The 20079-nt window shown below is 33.7% G+C and overlaps 1 protein-coding gene across 1 annotated transcript; it reads left to right on the plus strand.

Annotated features, from left to right (window-relative positions):
• LOC123547163 (39S ribosomal protein L43, mitochondrial-like) lies at positions 1 to 18941 on the plus strand. Its single transcript, XM_045334058.2, has 3 exons — positions 1 to 167; positions 11425 to 11531; positions 18359 to 18941. The coding sequence occupies exons 1-3, from the start codon at positions 37 to 39 to the stop codon at positions 18670 to 18672; spliced, it is 552 nt and encodes a 183-aa protein (XP_045189993.2). The 5' UTR covers positions 1 to 36; the 3' UTR covers positions 18673 to 18941.
• The last annotated feature ends 1138 nt before the right edge of the window (positions 18942 to 20079 follow it).

The following is a 20079-nucleotide window of genomic DNA, read 5'->3' on the forward strand; positions in this document are numbered from 1 at the left end:
TTATGGAACATTATAATCAATCGTACCAAGGACAATATGACCAGCTCTTCGCTTCCTAGTGCTTTTCTTAAAAATGTATTGCAAAATGGTGTTGGAAGGCATGTATGTCAACTGCAAAGGATAACACTTTCCCTTTGCAAGTCACATCCCTCAAGTTTAGCTGCTAGGTAAATGTCTGCATTTATTTCATGAAACTTTACGTGTACTCGGATAGTACAGAAATAGGAGTGATCGTGTTTGTAAACAGATCCATTGTATTTTCTATTTTTAGAACTGATAAGACAAAGACCGGGTGGGCCGACGATGAGCGTCCATGTTTTTTGTAAACAGTGATGTTTTTCTAACGGCTTAAACTTTCTTAAAACACAAATAATATATCAATAATTTTTTGATCAATGGAAAGTGTATAAAACAAGCAATTTATTGATTACTTTTGATTATAAATTCGAAATTAAATGGATTAATTATGAACGCTTAACTTACAGTGTTTTTTCAAAATGTTTGGAGGATCGCTACGCCGCTATTAAAATCTTACGTCATTTAAAACGGATATTCATTTTAAAAAGATATTTAAATGGGAAAATATGAAAATCCTAAGCATTCCAAAACTTTTTTAATTTTTAAAATCCATAAATGAGCGAAAAAGTTATTAAAAATTAAAAATTCAGATCCCATACACAAACGGTGTAAAAACATTTGTTTTACCCACCACCAGATAAACAGGTATTTAATTTATGCGTGACGTAATGGCGATCTCTCCTATAGGATACCTGGACTAGTGAAATTTAAACGAATGTTAAATCCCGACAGTATTTTTGAGCAGTGTAAAGGCATTCATATGTTTATGAAACATAGGGCAAGAACCTCAGAAAGCAATGTTCTACATTCTATTGCAGTATGCAGTGTTTGAAATAGAATAGACTGGTGAAAATAGCCGATTTGGAAAATTGGGGCTCCCCACTAGTTGTCAGACTATTCCCCCGCAAGATGATTCCCCCTCAAGACAATTCCCCCCAAGACAATTCACTCCCGGACAATTCCACCCACAATGTTATGTAAGGGTGACAGTTCCCCCTCTCCATATAATTTATAATATGTTTAAAGGGTTGTAAAGATTATTTAATATGGAAAAATCCTATACTCCAATACTACATATATTTAAAAATAAATAGAAAAACTTATATTTGATGCATTAATTTGGTACCCAAAATAAGGATTTTTTTATGTGAAGTAGTAGCATTTTGGATAAGTAGCCATGGCTGAGAACTTATTATTTTTAAAGCAATTTATTTATTTGTTAACGTTATCTATAAATTATAATGGAACCTCTGTGCAAAGATGTATGTAAAAAATAGAAAATATTTACATTTAATAAGGTAATCTGATCGTCAAAATAGCATATTTTTCTATGTGAAAATGTGGCATTTTCGGGAACGTGGCAATCATAAAAGTGCTTAGAACTTCAATACACTTAAAGCAATTAAGTTAATTTTTGTATTTATCTATAGAGAATTAACCTTTATGTTACAACATATATAAAAAGAAGTAAGAAATATTTACATTTGATAAGGTTGTCTGATCGTCAAAATAATGCTTATTTCTATTTGAAGTTGTACTACTTTGGATAATAGCTGGCTAGTGCTATAAAGCATTAAAGTATCATTTATAGCATTTTCATTAGTGTTTTATATACATAATTATTTTACATTCTTTCTAATTTTATGTTAGTAGTTTATATATTATTTTACTAGAATAAAAATCGAATCAAATATCTAATTACATGAGAGATAATCTAACCATAATGTTCTTTCATGTTTTCCGAGTTTCCCGATGTTGGACAATAAAACTATCTTAATCATATTAATTGGGGAAAACTATAAAGATTACAGTTATGTTAATAAAAGCCAATAATACCACTTTAAACATTAATATGAAAAACTTGATCAAAAACGAAGCTGCAAACATGAATTAAAAAAACGATGAAATATCAATACAATTTTACAAGTTGAAACGTCCTTGGAATTCACCATGAAATTTATTAAGGATGTTACATGTGTTGGTTTGCTTTCATTCCAGAAAGCATGGAGTAATAGTATTTTCTCTGGATAAAAAATACTATATCCTTATAATACAGGTTTTGATAAATTTCTTACAAGAAGAAGTTGATTGGCATTATCTAATTTTGGTTTATCACAATTTCCAACAAGTGCTTCATCAAAAGTATCACACAAAGTTAGTAATACTGATAATTGTCATTATACATGGACAAATTGTTATATTGTTTATAAATATCATAATCCTAACACATAGAACACAATTAAAATGTAACAGCAACAGTATCATGATTGATCAATGTCAGCTTTGATTACTGTTTTGCAGCTGGTAATTCAATCAAGAGGTGTGAAAGATTGACTGGTTACCATTTTGATTAAATTTGTTTAATTGCAATAATGTCATTACGCGATTCTGGTAATCAGCACCTTTCAATCGAATTGAGAAGTCAAAGGAACAATGATTTGTTTGTATGTATCCCTTAATTATTACACATTTTAGGGTTTTTTTCTGGAATAAAATATCCCAAAAAGGTTTGAGATTTATTTTATACAAGTACTATTTCCTGTTTCATGTGTAAATAATCCTTCTATAAGCTGGAAGTAATTATCATATTCTACATATATATAAAATCAAATAAAGCGGATGCAGTGGTCCTGTGAGTTATAATTGTCCGTAAGTACTGACCTGGCACTCATTAATCTTTGCCAATATTTTCTGGCGTTCTCATATTTTATGCGATATTTGTGTCCTGAAAATATCTACATTAGTTAAAATAATGGATACAGTTAACCAATGGCACAGTTAACATAAATCTCTTTTTGAGTCTTTTGGCTGAATTTTGTTCTTTAATAAGTGCATCAGTTATCGATATTATACTCTATGATTATAATTATTTTCAAGACACCTCTTTCCATTCACATTCATTAGATGTAGATAATTATAGATATTGAAAAATCTGCTGGGGATTTTGTCCTACACTCAATATACAGATATTAGAAAGAAGAACCTTGGTAATACAAAATGGCCCACTATTCAGAAAAATAATAATAATTCAATGTCTTCGAAAAATGCTAAATTGCTTCTTAAGATAGCTAAGTTTATTAAAGAAGCCACACAATATAGAGTCAATACACTTAAAAATGATACCACATAATATACCCTGCCGCTAAGATCTACGGAATTAATATAGAAAATTAAGAAAAATAATTGTCATGTTTTTTTTTATGGAAGAGGTAATTAAGTATTAAGATTTATCACACCGCTAATATGTAAGGAATTAATTGCATAAATTGTTTTTACTCAAAAATTGATATTTCAAACAAAATAAGAAGTGAAGTTTAACTTATGTCATATCTTTTATAATACTCATAATGGATACTCCTAACCAACCACTAAATTTCAAATTTCCAAAACGCACTTCTGGAATAAAAAATCCTGAACAGTGCTCATTCAGTGTTCAGTGCTTGGCTTCACTATGATGAGGTATGTATTCTCTGATTTCACATGTTTTCATCATGAAAAACTTTTTAAATCATTTCTTAAATTTGTAACATTATGTAAATGGTAAGAAAATACTGGAGTCAATACCCCTAAAATGTACCAGAGCAAAAAATTTCCGGGGAGCCTCCCTGTACCCCCATTATGGGAGGAGGTATCTCCCTCCAGTACCTACCCCACCTTTCGCGGCCCCAATATCAAACACATTCCGAAGCCCGTCCTAAGAATATTTTCACAATGTCTAACTAAAGAATATAGATAATAGAATAAAGAATATAATTATCCAATGAACTGTTAGTTACCAGGTCAAAGAATAATAATTTTTTCATGTAGAATAATAAAAAGCTCACCTTAGAACAAAATTAGTAAAAAAAAAGATATTTTTACATCAGTATAAAGAAAAATATCTGCATTTTCCTGTTACGGCTAAAACAAGATCAGATAGGGAAAATGAAATGGGCCCATGTTATGGTGATGGCCTTCCTTACTGTTGACAGATAGGGAATAAGTACTTTGTGCATGCAAAAGTACAGGTTTCGGGCTTTCTTAAGATGTATAACATTACATACTGTCCTACAATTTCTTACACACTGTAAAAGATAATATGTCGAAAAATGGTGTTTTTAAATCGTTATGGTTGTTTGCAAATAAAAATGGAAAATTTTTAAGCAAGCAAGTGATCAAAGCGTATTACATTAATGTGAATTGGCAATAACAGACTTAAAATGTGGCATTTCAAATTAAAGAAAGTCAAATTATTCTTTGTCAGTGAAGGTATAAGTTTTAATAAAAAAAATATGAAAACAGCCTTCGTTATGGTTTTTTTGGTTTTTGAAGGTCTGTCTCATCACCCTATTACAAAGGCAACAGTGATATGCCAGATACAGTATGGTAGTGTGTGCTGTTGCTGATAATCATATCCACTCTGAATATAAAGATTTGCTTCAGGTCCAATGAAAAAAATTGAGTCAAAATTGGTAACATGACTTTTTCGTATTGTCCGTAGATCAATGTTTGCAATAGTAAATTGTAAGACCCAAATAATATTTACTATTTTGTATTATTTTCTATTTGAACGCCCTCAGAGAATTGCAGAACTAAACATCTTTCTGCTTTGCGACTGGTTATTTGTTGGGAAGCAACAGAAATTTGTCCTAGACCGTAGTGTCCGTAGATCAATAATTTAACTGTAGTAATTTTCTTAAAACCAGTACATAATCAATGAGCTTGGGTTATTATTGAGTTTTTATAAGGATATACTGATTCCAAAGAGATAAAACTTCATCTTTCAGAGTATTTTAGAAAAATATGTTTTTGTCTACTTTTCAAGTGAAAATGAACTTTAGCAAGTTATAAAACGAGTTTCACTAAGTGTACTTTAGCCAGATTGCGTTATTTACATACAGTATAACTATCTAATATGAATCAGCAAACTATAATGTACATTTAACCACACTTGATCTCTTAACAGAGCGATTTTTTATATTGTCACTTGATCTAGGGACACTACAAGAATGCATGATATGTACACAATCTCTAATATACTTAGTGTTTACAGCTTTTTAAAAAATTAAAAATTAAAAAAAGGGAAAATTTATAACAAAATGAGACCAAAAAAAAACATTACGAAAGATAACAATGAATAGATGAAAAAATTATGTGCTTGAGAGTAAGAAGGCCAAAAATTATGCGTAGATACAGGGCAAAAGTTAAAAGTGACAGTGCAAAATACGAAAAGATGAAACTTAAGGACAGAGAGAGAAAAAAGGGAAAGGGAAATTTAGAGAATAGCAAAACAGACTAAATCCGGTACTGTGCAATGAACTAAGACGTCAAAAAGAGAACAACAGAGAAGATTTAGGAATAAACAGAAGTTAGATAAAGCCTTGATAGATATAACGTTGCGAAAAGAAATATTCTCATATGCATTCTCTGTTAAAACACAAAAAGCTAGAATAAACGTCACGTTTCGGCAGTGAAGTTAGTGTTTTTTGTTGCAAAGAGTGCTACATATTTTATCTACTTTTTTCCCTAAGATTAAAGGCATATTAGAATCAAAATAATTCGGGCGGTAATATGTCGTACAAATAATTGCACTAGGACTGTGCCCTCGTTAAATTATTACGCTGACGTATAACCGCCTGCTTTATCAGATCATGATAGTGAACAAGTGTGTAAAGTTTCAATCCATTCCCATTAGTGAGTACTGAGATACCAGCTTACATACAAAACCTTAACCAAAAAATTCTAATTTCGAAAAAGGGGCATAATTTTGTAAAAAAAGCAAAATAGATTATGGAACCTGTGCAATGTAAGTCAGTTTATACAGAAAATAAGTGTGTGAAGTTTCAATCCATTCCCACAAGTTGGTTACTGAGATACCAGCTTACATACAAAACCTTAACCAAAAATGTCTAAGTTAAAAAAGGGGCATAATTTTGTAAAAAAAAAACGATTATGGAACCTGTGCAATGTAGTCAGTTTATCACATTTGATAAGTGTGTGAAGTTTCAATCCATTCCCACAAGTGGGCGAGATACCAGCTTAAATACAAAAATTTAACCAATCGGGACGGGACAGGATTGCGAGGAGTGGGGGAGTAATACTCTATATTTATAATAGTTAGCTAATAAAAACTAATGGACCTTTACGTCTTTGAATTATATGATTATTTTGTGTACGAAAAGTTAACTACACAAGGAATGTATTGTTTTGCTTGTTTTCACAGTGGTTAAAGAGGGTAAACACCCACTGGTTTATGCTCTATTTTGGCGTATCTGACCCTAACAAAAATTGACTAGGAAATACTACGGGTCGATTTTCTGAATAAAATTGATTAAATGTGTTTTAAGGCATTTATATTTTATTGGTTAGATATGAGTATTACCTTTCTTAACAAGAGCTGTCGGAGACAGCAACGCTCGACTATTCAACAGCCTTGTCAATTGAATAATCCCAAAAGTTGAAAAGGGCATAATTTTGTAAAATGCAAAGTAGAGGTATTGAACCTTTTGTCTGCTTTGTCATATCATGACAGTAACAAGTGTGTGAAGTTTCACCCTTTTTCCAATTTGTGGATACTGAGTACACCTTACATACAAAAACTTAACAAAAACTGCTAAGTCAAAGGGGCAAAAATTTTGTAAAAATGCCAAGTAGAGTTATGGGACCTTCACAGTGCATGTTAGATCATGACGGGGAACAAGTGTGTGAATTTTTAAATCCATTCCAATTAGGGGGATACTGAATATCAGATTAAAATAAAAAAATTCAACCAAAAACTGCAAAGGGGTCGAAAAAGGGGCATAATTTTGAAAAAAAAGAGAGTAGAGTTATGGACTTGCTTAGGGGAAATGTCAGATCATGATAGTGAACAATAATGTGAAGTTTCAATCCATTCCCATTAGTAAGTACTGAGATACCACTTACATACAAAACCTTAACCAAAATTTTCCCTAAGTCGAAAAAGGGCATAATTTTGAAAAAAAGCAAAATAGAGTTAGGGAAAACCTGTGCAATGTAGATCAGTTCATCACAGTGAATAAGTGTGTGAAGTTTCAATCCATTCCCACAATGGTTACTGAGTTACCAGCTTACATACAAAACCTTAACCAAAAATTTCTAAGTCGAAAAAAAGGGGCAAAATTTTTGTAAAAAAGCAAAATAGAGTTATGGAACCTGGGGCAATGAAAGTCAGTTTGTCCAGTGAATAAGTGTGTAAAAGTTTCAATCCAATTCCCCACAATGGTTACTGAGATACCATTACATACAAAACCTTAACCAAAATCGGGACGCGGACGCGGACGGCGACGCCGACGCCGACGCATGGGCGAGTGCAATAGCTCACTATTCTATAAATAGTCGAGCTAAAATCTCATAAGCTATCAATTCTGAGTAAACTGCTATCCCTAAAAAAGTGTCGAATTCGGGACAAAAACTGTTAAGACTTACTTTAGCGTTGTATGTACCTGTTCTTTCTCTCTGTCTGTCTTTCTGTCGGGTCTGTTTACGTGTGTGACTGTGTGATATTGTGTGTGTTTGAAGGTAACCAGCAAAACCACATCGGAATAAAATTTTGTATCAAATTTTGTGTATTTTTTTTTCAAATTTTCCTATTAAAAGATTTTGTTTCTAAGTGTATTCAAAACTATCATGTTCACTGAAGTTTAAAAACTTGTGTTACTGTTACTACAGTCTGGTAAATACTCATGCACTAGTATGTATTTTGTCCGTAGAATGCACCACTATTTGGTTCATCGAAATGTCACATGTGTTATTCTTTTTCAAATTGTTTGCTGTTTGTTCAAAAAGGGTTTGATTGAGGTAGGTTTTTGTTGTTTTTGATGAGTTAATTTGTTAGTACAAACTGTTTTGGAATACAAGTTTTTTGTCTCAAATGTTAATATTTTTATTTTTAAATGGACATTTTTCAACAAAAGATTTCATAGCTGTGAATAATTCAATAGTTTTCTACTGTTATTTTTCGAAGTATGGCTGTTTGAAAGTCAATTTTCTAAACTAAATTGTAACAAAAAGGTTAAAAATGATGGTGAAACTAAGGTTTAGACACATATGAATTTCTGTAGTGTCCCGTAGATGTTATAACAGTGATTCTTTAAGACAAGTTAATGAATTTAAAATGTTTAAAATGTTAAGCATTTGTTTGTGGCTACAAGATTGTGCTTTTTATGCAAAATCTTTATACTTTTTAAATGCCAGGATAGAGGTTAGATAATACATTTTCTACTTAAGAAACACCATGAGAAAAAAATTTTTTGTCTCGGTTTTGGAAATATGAAACCCATAAAAAAAGAAACATTCACATCAGTTGTTTTTTTATGATTGTGTAAAACCTTACTTTAGTTAGTCATTACAAAACTTTCTCTGTATATTGAAACAGCATTGTTGGAATCATCATCAAATCAGAAACATTTTTTTGTAGTGTCCGTAGACATTTTAAAACGTCTTAATAAACCAATTTATTTTCAAAACTCATAAACTTTTAGTCCTGAGCATCTGTTTTGCATAAAAGCACAATGTTTTTGTTAGTGAACTGAAGTGTTTCCTTATCATTGTCAGCTGTTCTGTTAAATAAAAGAATTTGAAAAGTTTAAAAAACAATTTGTGTTTTATAATCATACTTCTTATGCAAATATTAACACAATGATGTCTTCTATCGAGTGGTTTTCGAGTGAAACTTGTAAATTGTACTTGTTTAACAAGTTACAGTCAAATGAATCTTAACTTCATTGTTTTCCAAAAATTTACACTTTGTTATGCCTAGTGTTTGTAGTGTCCGTGACTCTGCTACCTCATAGAATTGCTCCCTTTGTAAATTTATAGCAGACAGTCCTAGTCAAAAGGTTTTTTGGTATTTGGTCCCTGGTATATTAGACCATGACATGGCTGAAAAAATTTAGGATTTGAAAAACTTTATTTTTTTGGCAAAATTGCAACATAAATTCCCTATCTGATCTTGTTTTAGCCGTTAGGAAATGAATTAAGACAGTCAAAAATCCCAAAACATCATAAATTACTGGTTAGACTCCAACCTCACTGGGTCAAGTCCCATAACTCTGACTTGTATTTTGGGTAAATTATGCCCGCTTTTAGTCTTAGAAAAATGATCAGGATTAAACTATTTTATAAATATTGCAGGCTGATCATGATCTACACTGGTCGCAAAGGCAGAATCAATCGTGTCCAGCATGATAAGGGTTGAAGACAAGAATTAGTTGTTTGATTTCCATGTTTTTGCAAAACTTTAAAAAAAATGTGTTGCATTTTATTCTAGTTTATATATATTTGTACAACGCTATAGAAACATTAGAACAGAAAACAGAAGTTCCGAAAAATTTGACGATAGATTAGTGTCTACAATATACAAGATTTTATTTTTCAATAAATTTTCAGTGTTGTGGTGTAAGGTCACTTAATAGGCATACAAAATATTTTTTGTCATTGAATGAGAAGTTGATTGATGATAGATCAATCATTATCTACAATTTTTTTTTTTCAAAACGCAGTTTTCGGTTGTGTGACTCTCCCAATCATATCATAATCTGAGTTTCGAGATTATCGCAGGAGAAAAGACGAGTTACGAGATTTGTGCAGAATCACCCAATCGCTATTATATGTTTTTCAACTGTTCATAGTTTGACTTTCTAGTCGGTTTTTCAGAACATTTCTCAGAAAGCTTGATTAAAACATTCAATAAAAAATTCTCTGAAATGAATGACAAGGTTTTCATCCGAGAGTGCCGTTGCAGTCTCCCTTTACCCCCACACGAAGGGAAGCAAATTGAACACTCTTAACAAGCTACAGGAGACTGGGTCTTTGCTTTATTTACTTGACATTATTCGGACGTTCTAGGATGAAAACGGTGACAGTTGTGATAACACCAATGAAATTACTTTATTTCACTTCCTATGTTTTACCTGGTGTTCCCAGATTTTTATCGGTGCTAACAACTACTCCAAAAGTAGCTGACAACTTTATGAATCACAGAAAACTAGATCAATCCTGCGACCTGTAATTTGAAGGTCACAGTTGTGCTTTTACCACCTGAGCTTACCACGACGGCCTCGACAATACTGCAGAAATTTTGATCGCAATGCAAATACGCTTAGCCATTTCACACACACAAATCTACTTGTTCATTGTTGATTGACATTTATCAATATTTAGACATACTTTAACCTCATATTTGTAAAAGAAAAACAGTGTAACTGTAGGTTATCCACTAGATGGTAAAACTTCAACGAACGAGTTTTCTAAGGAGATTTCCGAAAAAGTAATTACTATATTTTTATGAGTAATAAAAAAACTACCTCCACATGTATCTGACATTCTTTGACGGTATACTTATAAAAGCAAACATTCAAATAATCGTGTTTAATGCTCGGTAAATTGAATGAAAACAAGAGCTGTCTGTTGACAGCGTGCCCAACAATTCAAAGAATTGATGGAAGTATGAAAATATATCCAGAGATTTTTAGACAAAAAGAAAAATAGATTTTAAGACAACTAATGGTCCTGTATTTGTGGATGTGGATAAGTCTTGCACTATATGGAAATGTTTGACCATGATAGTAAGCAAGTGTTCAAAGTTTCAGAGCCATATATATCTAACAGTTTAGACAAAATATGGAATGGTATGCCAAAATTAACTAATTTCTATGTCAAAAAAGGGCCATAACTGAGCTAAAGTCTTTGTCCTAGTTATGTAGACTATGATGGTAAACAAATGGTCAAAGTTTCAAAGCCATATGACAAACAGGTTAGGCAAAATATGGACTTGTATGAAAAATGTTAACTACTGTTTAATACATTTTGAAGAGCTGAACAAACTTTTTGTCAAAATACATGTGTGAATGATCTTAATTAAGTAATTCTCATGTCTAAAATGTTCAAATTTTATTCACTGTGATACTCCTGAAATGAGTTATTTTCATTTGAATAATGCGCACTTGATGTTGTCTCGAGTTTTAGTTATAACAATTGTGCACAATATTTTCCATTTGGATTTCAGCGCACAAATGTTATATCCAAGTTATAATTAAATATTTCAGCTTTGGTGGAAATAATCTGACTGTTCTCTGTTTTCTGTTCATAAGCATTTATGATATAGTGAATAAATAAAGGAAACTTTAGTTTTAATTTATATTTCAAAATAAAAATGTTTTTTCTCTCTCCTGTAAAGTTTTCAAATTTTGACTTACAACATTCGTGCACCAAGCCCACGATGTAACTCTTTTCTTGCTTAATTATTGCCTAATGTCAGTCACTTATAAGTTGCAGATGGGCGTTGGTGCCCATAGGGGGTGTTCTTTTTCACAATCTGGTTATTCACAGCAGTGTTTTTTTCTTCAGGGATTTTGTTGAAGAAGACTTACTTGACTTCACCAAACAGAATCCTGGTATTGTATTTTACATTAAGCCAAGAAGACACAGAACTCCAATGTTAACAGCAGAGTATTGTAAGTGTGATATATTTTTAGTAGGGTGAAAATATGACAATTAGAGTCTACATTTTTGACTCACTTCAGCACAAAGTGCTAAAGATGAGCGATGGCTATCGCCCATTGTCTGTTGTCTTGTGTAGTCTGTCATCAACAATTTTACTGTTAACTCGAGAGCTAGAAGTATATAGTGCTCAGTGTGAGCTATATTATGATCATTCATCATCCGCCGTCCGGCCAACTACACATTTGTTCCAACAACATCTCTGAAAATGTGTGGTGGAAGTTGATGAAACTTGGCCAAGATGTTCTTTGGGTGGTCTTCTTTCAAAAATTTCAAACCATTCCGCTTGGTTGCACATAGTGGGGGCCAGTGCTAAAAACAGAAAAATCTTTAAATGACATCTCCTTAACCGCTAGTCTGATTTTGAAATAATTTCACACAAATGATCCTTTTAACCTATACCAAGGTTTTTCGAATTATTCTGATCCATTGAAAAACATGGCCATCTACCAAGGTTATTCAAATTATTATGATTCTTCAAAAACATGTCCACCAGGGGGCATTGTCACTTCGCTGTATGTTTCCCTAAAGAAAGATGAAAAATCTTCTTGTGTGAAATTACTAGCTGGATTTAAAAATAATTTTACACAAATGGTCCTTGTGTGACCATCTTCCAAGGTTGTTCAAATTATTACAATAGCCACCAAATGCAGGCCCATTTACACAAATGTTCCTTTGGTGACCCTTTACAAAGACTGTTTAAATTGTTCCGATTCATCAAAAAAACATGGCCACCAGGAGTAGTGGTCACTTTTCCCTATATGTATGTAGTGGAAACTAAAAAAATCTATTTGTTTGATATTGTCTGTTAGTGTCCTATGTCATTATTTCCCAATCCTCTTACCTTCATCCCTATTTTGTAGAAACTTCTAAAATATTCTTGTCATAGAACACTGGCACTATTGCAAAATAAGTTCACAGACATTTTCTTTGCAAAACCGTCTGCCAGAACTATTGAAGCAAGCGGTGTAACTCAGGTGAGCTATTTCGGGCCATAGTGGTCCTCTTGTATGAATAATTGTGTCAGTTAGTATCATTTGTGATGTTTTCATGTAACTTAAGCCTTCATCAGTACTTGTATTTTGTCAGTACTAAATTACTAATACCAACAGGGTTGCCATTTACCTTGAAAAGGCAGTGAATTGTCAAGGAAATCTTGATAGTGGTCAGTGAAAAAGGAAATTTTAGAAAAGCCAGGGAAAAATGAAATTCTGGGTCAATGTTTAAAATGTTCAGTGGCTTTGGTAGTCTTCAAGCAGTATTTATATGTATTTCCAAACACATTTTTGTGTAATTGTGTATAAACATAATTTAAATGTGTTTGAATCAATTTCATTTTTATGTATTTTTAGCTCACCTGTTATTAACAAATAAGAAAAATCAACAACAACACGTGTAGCGTTTGTTTATAGATAATTATTAACTTCCAACGTTTCGGTGTTAAGCCTTCCTCAGGGAAGAAAACAATAAAAACAACGGACGTGACGTCGTTAAACCAAAGTCGCGTAAAAAAGGCGGTAAAATGTATACAAAGTTTAATCTACATTATTTACCAAAAGTTAAATAAATCAAAAATAACTTCCTTTAAAGGATTTAACAAAAAGACCGATAAATTGTCGGATAGTGTTTATACAAAATTTCCTAACTTATGTAATAAAAAACAGAAATAGGAAAAAACAACGATATACTCGGCATTACATATCTATATTGTAGATCAATAAAATTAGTTGATTGGTCAATTAATTCAAATAAAACTTTAGAATTTAAACCATCTGGATAGAGGGGTTTTCAGTTTATGTATCCACACGTTTCTTTGCGAGACGATCAAAAGTCATTTCTTACAAAATCAATAGGCAAAAAGAAAAATCCTTTAAGCAATGACTCGTAAATTTAAATGTATGCAACCATTGAGGAAAAGTGGGTCAGTAAAACTATTTATATCAAAACGGTGACTGTTCATGCGTTTTGATACAGGTTTCTTAGTTTGTCCCACATCTGTTTGTCACATTTTTTGCAAGTAATCAAATAAATTACAAAAGTTCTTTTACAGTTTACGTTATGATGTAAAATGTATGCTTGACCAGTCATTTGACTGGTAAATTCTGAACCTGTTTCGATATTGGTACAATGCGAACATCGGCTACCATTACATCTCTGTGAGAGATAAAGTTTATCACTTGCTTTGAACTCTGAACTTATCAAATAGTCTTATAAATTTTTCGGCGTCTATAGGCAACAAAAAGTTTTCAGTTCCCCATAAACGGATTTAGTTGTAAAGCTTTTTGATAGGTTCAGAATACTCCAGTATTTATTAATAGTGTTACCAATACGTGGAAACGCTGGTCAACACAATAGTAAAAGGGTTACACTATTTTTGTCCCAACTTGAGTCTGTAAAGCTTCTTGCTGAGATATATTGACTACTTTTTGGAAGGCACGGTCTAACACATCATGTGGGTAAACCCCGTCAACGAAGAATTTACGAAGCTGTATAGTGAATGTTTGAACTTGTCATCATCTGATATTATACGTCTAAAGCGTTTGCTTGACTATACGGAATGCCGTTCTTACATTGTTTGGGATGACATGATGTATAGTCCAGGTACTGGTGGTTATTAGTTTCCTTTCACATATATGTTAGTTTCGACACATAAATTCTCTCCCTTGATATATTTACACTAGAAACGAGAGCGAAACTTGTGAAATAGTATGCGAAACTTTATGTCAGGATGAAAACTGTTTAAAATCCTGATGAAGTTTTCTAGTTCTTCCAAGGGAAAGATCCCACACCATAAAATATCATCCGGAAACGCAGCCAAAGTGTCGGTTGTAGATCTCGTTTCTAAGGAAGTCTTGTTCAAATTTTCCATAAATAAAAGATGCGTATGATTGGTGCCATTGAGCTGCCCATCGCAGTACCCATTTTTTGGAGATAAAAATCTTCATCAAATTTGAAATAATTATTTTGCAGAACAAGTTTAATGAGGTTTGCGACATCGTCACTTTTCAATCTTCCATGGCAATGCTTGTCCAAAAAATATTTACATGCGTCTATTCCGTCGCTGTGCGGTATGTTTGTGTATAGAGAAGAAACATCTAGTGTCACTAAATAAGTAGCCTTACTTTTGAATTTGAAACTTTTAATCTTTTCAATAAAGTCAGTTGTGTCTTTATATTAGACGGTAAGTTTATCATGTGCGGTTTGAGTATATAATCAAGATATTTTGAAATGTTCTCCGTGGGCGAGCTGCATGCCGACACAATGGGTCGCCCGGGATAATTTAGCGGTAGATTGCTGTTGGGAGTCTAATGTATTTTCGGCAGCACGTAAAATACCGGAGTTCTAACAGACTCTGGAAACATGTCAAATTCCTTAGTTACATTACTATTTGTCTCTTCTATACTTTCAATACATTTAGATATATTCTTAAGAACATTATCTTTAGGATCTTGTTTAAGTTTTTCATAATATTTACCATCACTAAGTTGCCTCAGAATCTCTTTCTTGTAATCCTCCGTGTTCATTATAACAATTGTATTAGATTTGTCAGCTTTCTTGATAACAATCGATTCATCTTGAGATAATTTTCTGAGCGAATCTAGTTCAGTTTTTGAAATATTACTATATCGTCTTTTCTTGTTACAATTCTGTAATATTTCTTCAGTAACAGCTGTTATATAAAAGTCTAAGTACATATCGCGACAAGCTGGAGGAGTAAAAGATGACTGAGATTTATTGTAGAATGGAAGACCATGATAATTATCTGTATCTGCATTGTTATCATCGCTCTCGCATTCGCATTTTTTTTTTTTAGCTCACCTGTCACATAGTGACAAGGTGAGCTTTTGTGATCACCCTTCGTCTGTGCATGCGTCCGTCCGTCCGTCAACAATTTCTTGTCTGCACGATAGTGGTTTCATTATTGATTTTATTGTACCCCCCGACAACAAAGTTGTAAGGGGGGCTTATACTGGTTTCAGGTTGTCTGTCTGTCCGTCTGTCTGTCTGTCTGTCCGTCTGTCCGTAGACGCAATCTTGTGCGCACCATCTCTCCTTATCCCCTTGACAGAATTTAATGAAACTTCACACAAGTGATCAGTACCAACAGTAGTTGTGCATGGGGCATGTTAGGTTCTTTTAGAAAAAAAATTTGCAGAGTTATGGAACTTTGTTTTTTTTGTTACTGTACTATATACATAGACACAATCTTGTGCGCACCATCTCTCCTCATCCCCTTGACACAATTTAATGAAACTTCACACAAGTGATCAGTACCAACAGTAGTTGTGCATGGGGCATGTTAGGTTCTTTTAGAAAAAAAATTTGCAGAGTTATGGGACTTTGTTCTTTTTGTTACTATACTATATACATAGACACACTCTTGTGCGCACCATCTCTCCTCATCCCCTTGACACAATTTAATGAAACTTCACACAAGTGATCAGTAACAACAGTAGTTGTGCATGGGGCATGTTAGGTTCTTTCAGCGACAAAAATTGCAGAGTTATGGGACTTTGTTTCTTGTTAACATACTATGTACATACAGTCTGCATATGCAATCTTGTGCGTGCCTAATCTACCAAACCCTTGCACACAATTTAATGAAACTTCACACAAGTGATCAGTACCAACCCTAGATGTGCATGGTGCATGTTACATTCTTTTAGATAAATATTCTGCATTGTTAAGGGACTTTGTTTTTTGTTACTATACTGTATACATACAGTCTATATACATACAGTCCACATAATTATGCAATCTTGTGTGTGTCAAATTGCAATGTACTGTGTCAGTGCATGCAGGGGGTACATTCATCACCTTTAGTGATAGCTCTAGTTTTAACCAAACTTGCACACAACTTGTATTACCATGAGATGTCAGTTTCTTTCTTGAACTGGCCAGATCCCATTATGGGTTCCAGAGTTACGGCCCCTGAAAGGGCCAAAAATAGCTATTTTGACCTTGTCTGCACAATAGCAGCTTCATTTATGATTTGATTTTAACCAAACTTGCACACAACTTGTATCACTATAAGATCTTGGTTCCTTTCTTGAACTGGCGAGATTCCATTATGGGTTCCAGAGTTATGGCCCCTGAAAGGGCCAGAATTAGTTATTTTGACCTTGTCTGCACAATAGCAGCTTCATTTATGACTTGAATTTAATCAAACTTGCACAAAACCTGTGTCACCATAAGATCTCGGTTCCTTTCTTGAACCGGCCAGATCCCATAATGGGGTCCAGAGTTATGGCCCCTGAATGGGTCAAAATTAGCTATTTTGACCTTGTCTGTAAAATAGCAGCTTCATTTATGATTTGATTTTTACCAAACTTGCACACAACTTGTATCACCACAAGATCTTGCTTCCTTTCTTGAACTGGCCAGATTCCATCTTGGGTTCAAGAGTTATGTCCCCTTAAAGGTCCAAAATCGACTATTTTGGCTTTTGCAGCCATATAGAGACTTCTTTTATGGTTTTATTTGATACAAACTTCCAAAATATCTTCAACAACAATAAATCTTGGATTCCATGACAAATCAGATCCAGTCGTAGGTTCCAGAGTTATTTTATATCTGATTACCTCCTCTGATTGTAATCAAAATGGATTTATATCCAGTAAGTACTTATAGGACTTAATTGAAATTTCATTATTGTTATTAGTTGGACTGAGACAATGAGGGTAGATAACTATGGACTGATTTTATGTCAAATTACCTACCTTTATTTCAAATTAAAATGGGTATATCTCCGTAACTAATGAAGATACCGATCTGAAATTTCATTTATGCCACCATATTTATTTGGCAGATCCTTCTTTTGTTCACTTACAATATTTTTTTTTAATTACTTCCCTTTTACATTACTATAAATAGCTTATTTTTAGTAACTTTTTTATTATTGGCCATAGGGAAAAACCAAGACCACTTTTCTGTGGTACAACATGGATGGTACCTCCAATTTTTAGGTGTTTTAGACATATCTGTACCTTGTAAGAATTTTTGTTCTTCTTTTTGGTTAAATTTCTTCCCTTTGTTGTTCCTGTCCTTTGGATTTAGATATTTTTTCTGAGGACCTTCTTGTCCTCAAGTGCAATGATAACAGGTGAGCGATATAGGGCCATCATGGCCCTCTTGTTGGTATTTGTTAATGAAAGTTTGTTATATCTGAAACAAAATAAATATAAAAGGCTGGTCCGTGGATTGGACGGCTGTAGGGGAGGAGGAGGCCGAAAAAATATGGTAGTATTGGTCAGTGAAAAGTATGGTTTAGTCACTCAGGGAAAAGTCAGGGAATTTCATTTTCTCAACTAAGTGGCAAGCCTGACCAGGATGGAAATAATGTACAAAATGCTTGAAAGCCATATCTAGAAGCAATCATGCAGCCTTTGGAGGCATTTTCAGTGTTTCGTAACTAGTCTCAAAACAGCATCATTTTGCTAAAACGGTTGTAAAGGCAACTGCTGAAACCAGTATCAGACCAACAGAACCCGACTGATTGTTTTTGAGCTCACTTTTGTAATTGACTAAGATCACATTTGAGACTAGCCAACAAACTGTTTCATAGTAAACTAGCGTGAAACACCAGTATTGAATCAAACATTTGAAAACCTCTTGTTACTGGCAAGATGTTTAGGCTAGTTAAATTAAAAGTACAGTTTTATAGTGTTTTAAGTCTGAATTTGTAGTGCAGAGCTGTACAATTTCTATGTAAACTGATTAGAATACTAACTACTTTTTTGATGAGGTGATAGTTTAAAATTTTTGTATTGTCTCTTTACAGTGAATGGTTATAAAGAAGAAGTAACTTTGAAGAAATGCAGCAAGGATGAAATAACACAGTGGATAGGTCTGATGAAAGGCAGATCTGGCTGCCAGATAGTACGCCTTCGGAAAGAGTGGCATACCGATACACCATCCATACAAGGAGTTTGGCATCCATTTCTATTTAAAGATACTAAAGTGAATGTAACTGACATAAGAGATAAAAGTTTGTCACAGTATATTTCCCCATATAAATCGGCCAGTGATAGATTATTAGAACTTCAGAATAGAATTGCTGATAATAATGAACAAAATAAAGACAAGCTTGAATGAAACGAGAGGTGTGACAAATAGGAGTGGCCTTACAACAGGAGGATTATAGGTTAAATCCTGCCAGTGGTGTTCTGATAGTTTTCAAGGACATGTTCAAATCTGTGTGAATGGCCACTATGTAACCATATTTGACCATGTTGACTGCCTGTGTCTTTAGTTTAAATTGAACTTGAAGTTTGGTACTGTTTTAAGATTCAACATGAAGAGAGCATTTTCATTTTTGTAAAATTGATATTACACGAAGAAGAGTAAATTACAAAACAAGTTAAGTCAGGTGTTAATTGATGTTGATAGCCATATTAGTTGAATATTTTGTTAATGGTGGGAAAGCATTAACTGATCTAGTGTTTTTATACCCCCTGAAACTAGTATCTGTGGGCTACACTGGATTCCGGTCTATCCATCCGTCTGTAGACAAAATCTCCCCGTGCAATTTCTCAGCAATTATTTGCCAGATTTCCAGCAAAGTAGGTCAAAGGACAAGGTCACAGTGACCCGGAACAGTTAAACCGTTTCCAGACAATAACTTACGAACGCTTGGGCCTAGATCACGAAGCCTAACAGGGAGGTTGATTTTGACCAGCAGATGACCCCTATTGATTTTGATGACATAGGTCCCATAACTCCTGCTGTCATTTTGATGAAGTAATGCCTCGTTACATATGTAGACATTTTTTGTGCCCCCCCCCCACACACACACACATGAGTGGTGGGGGCACTATAGATTTGCTCTTGTCCGTCCGTCCGTCCTTCCGAGAATGTTGTGTCGAGCCTAGGTCAAAAAGTATTTGACGTAGAGTCACAAAACTTTACAGGAATGTTGGTCAGCATGTGTAGTTGTGCACCTGGGGTTTCGTGTCTGGATTCATTCAGTCATGTAAGAGTTATGGCCCCTGACTTTGTAAAAATTGGTCAGTTTAGTGTTGTGTCGCGCCTAGCTCCAAAAGTATTTGACTTAGGCTTATGATAAAACTTTACAGGAATGTTTGTCAGCATGTGTAGTTGTGCACCTGGGGTTTCGCGTCCGGATTCATTCAGTCATGTAGGAGTTATGGCCCTTGACTTAGTAAAAAATTGGTCATTTTAATGTTGTGTGGCGCGTAGCTCCAAAATTATTTGACCTAGAGTCACCAAAGTTTACAGGAATGTTGGTCAGCATGTGCAGTTGTGCACCTGGGGTTTTGCATCCAGATTCATTCAGTATTGTAGGAGTTATGGCCCCTGACCTAGGAAAAAATTGTCATTTTAATGTTTTGTCGCGCGTAGCTCCAAAAATATTTTACCTACAGTCATTATTTCACTACACAAGACCAGACTTCTTGCCCAGACTTCCAGACCTACTAAAAAAAAAAGTTTGTGAAACATCTAAGTTATGTTAAAATGTACTTGACCTAGAATCATAAAACA

The sequence above is a fragment of the Mercenaria mercenaria genome, chromosome 9 (genome assembly GCF_021730395.1).
Source record: "Mercenaria mercenaria strain notata chromosome 9, MADL_Memer_1, whole genome shotgun sequence".
NCBI lineage: Eukaryota > Metazoa > Mollusca > Bivalvia > Venerida > Veneridae > Mercenaria > Mercenaria mercenaria.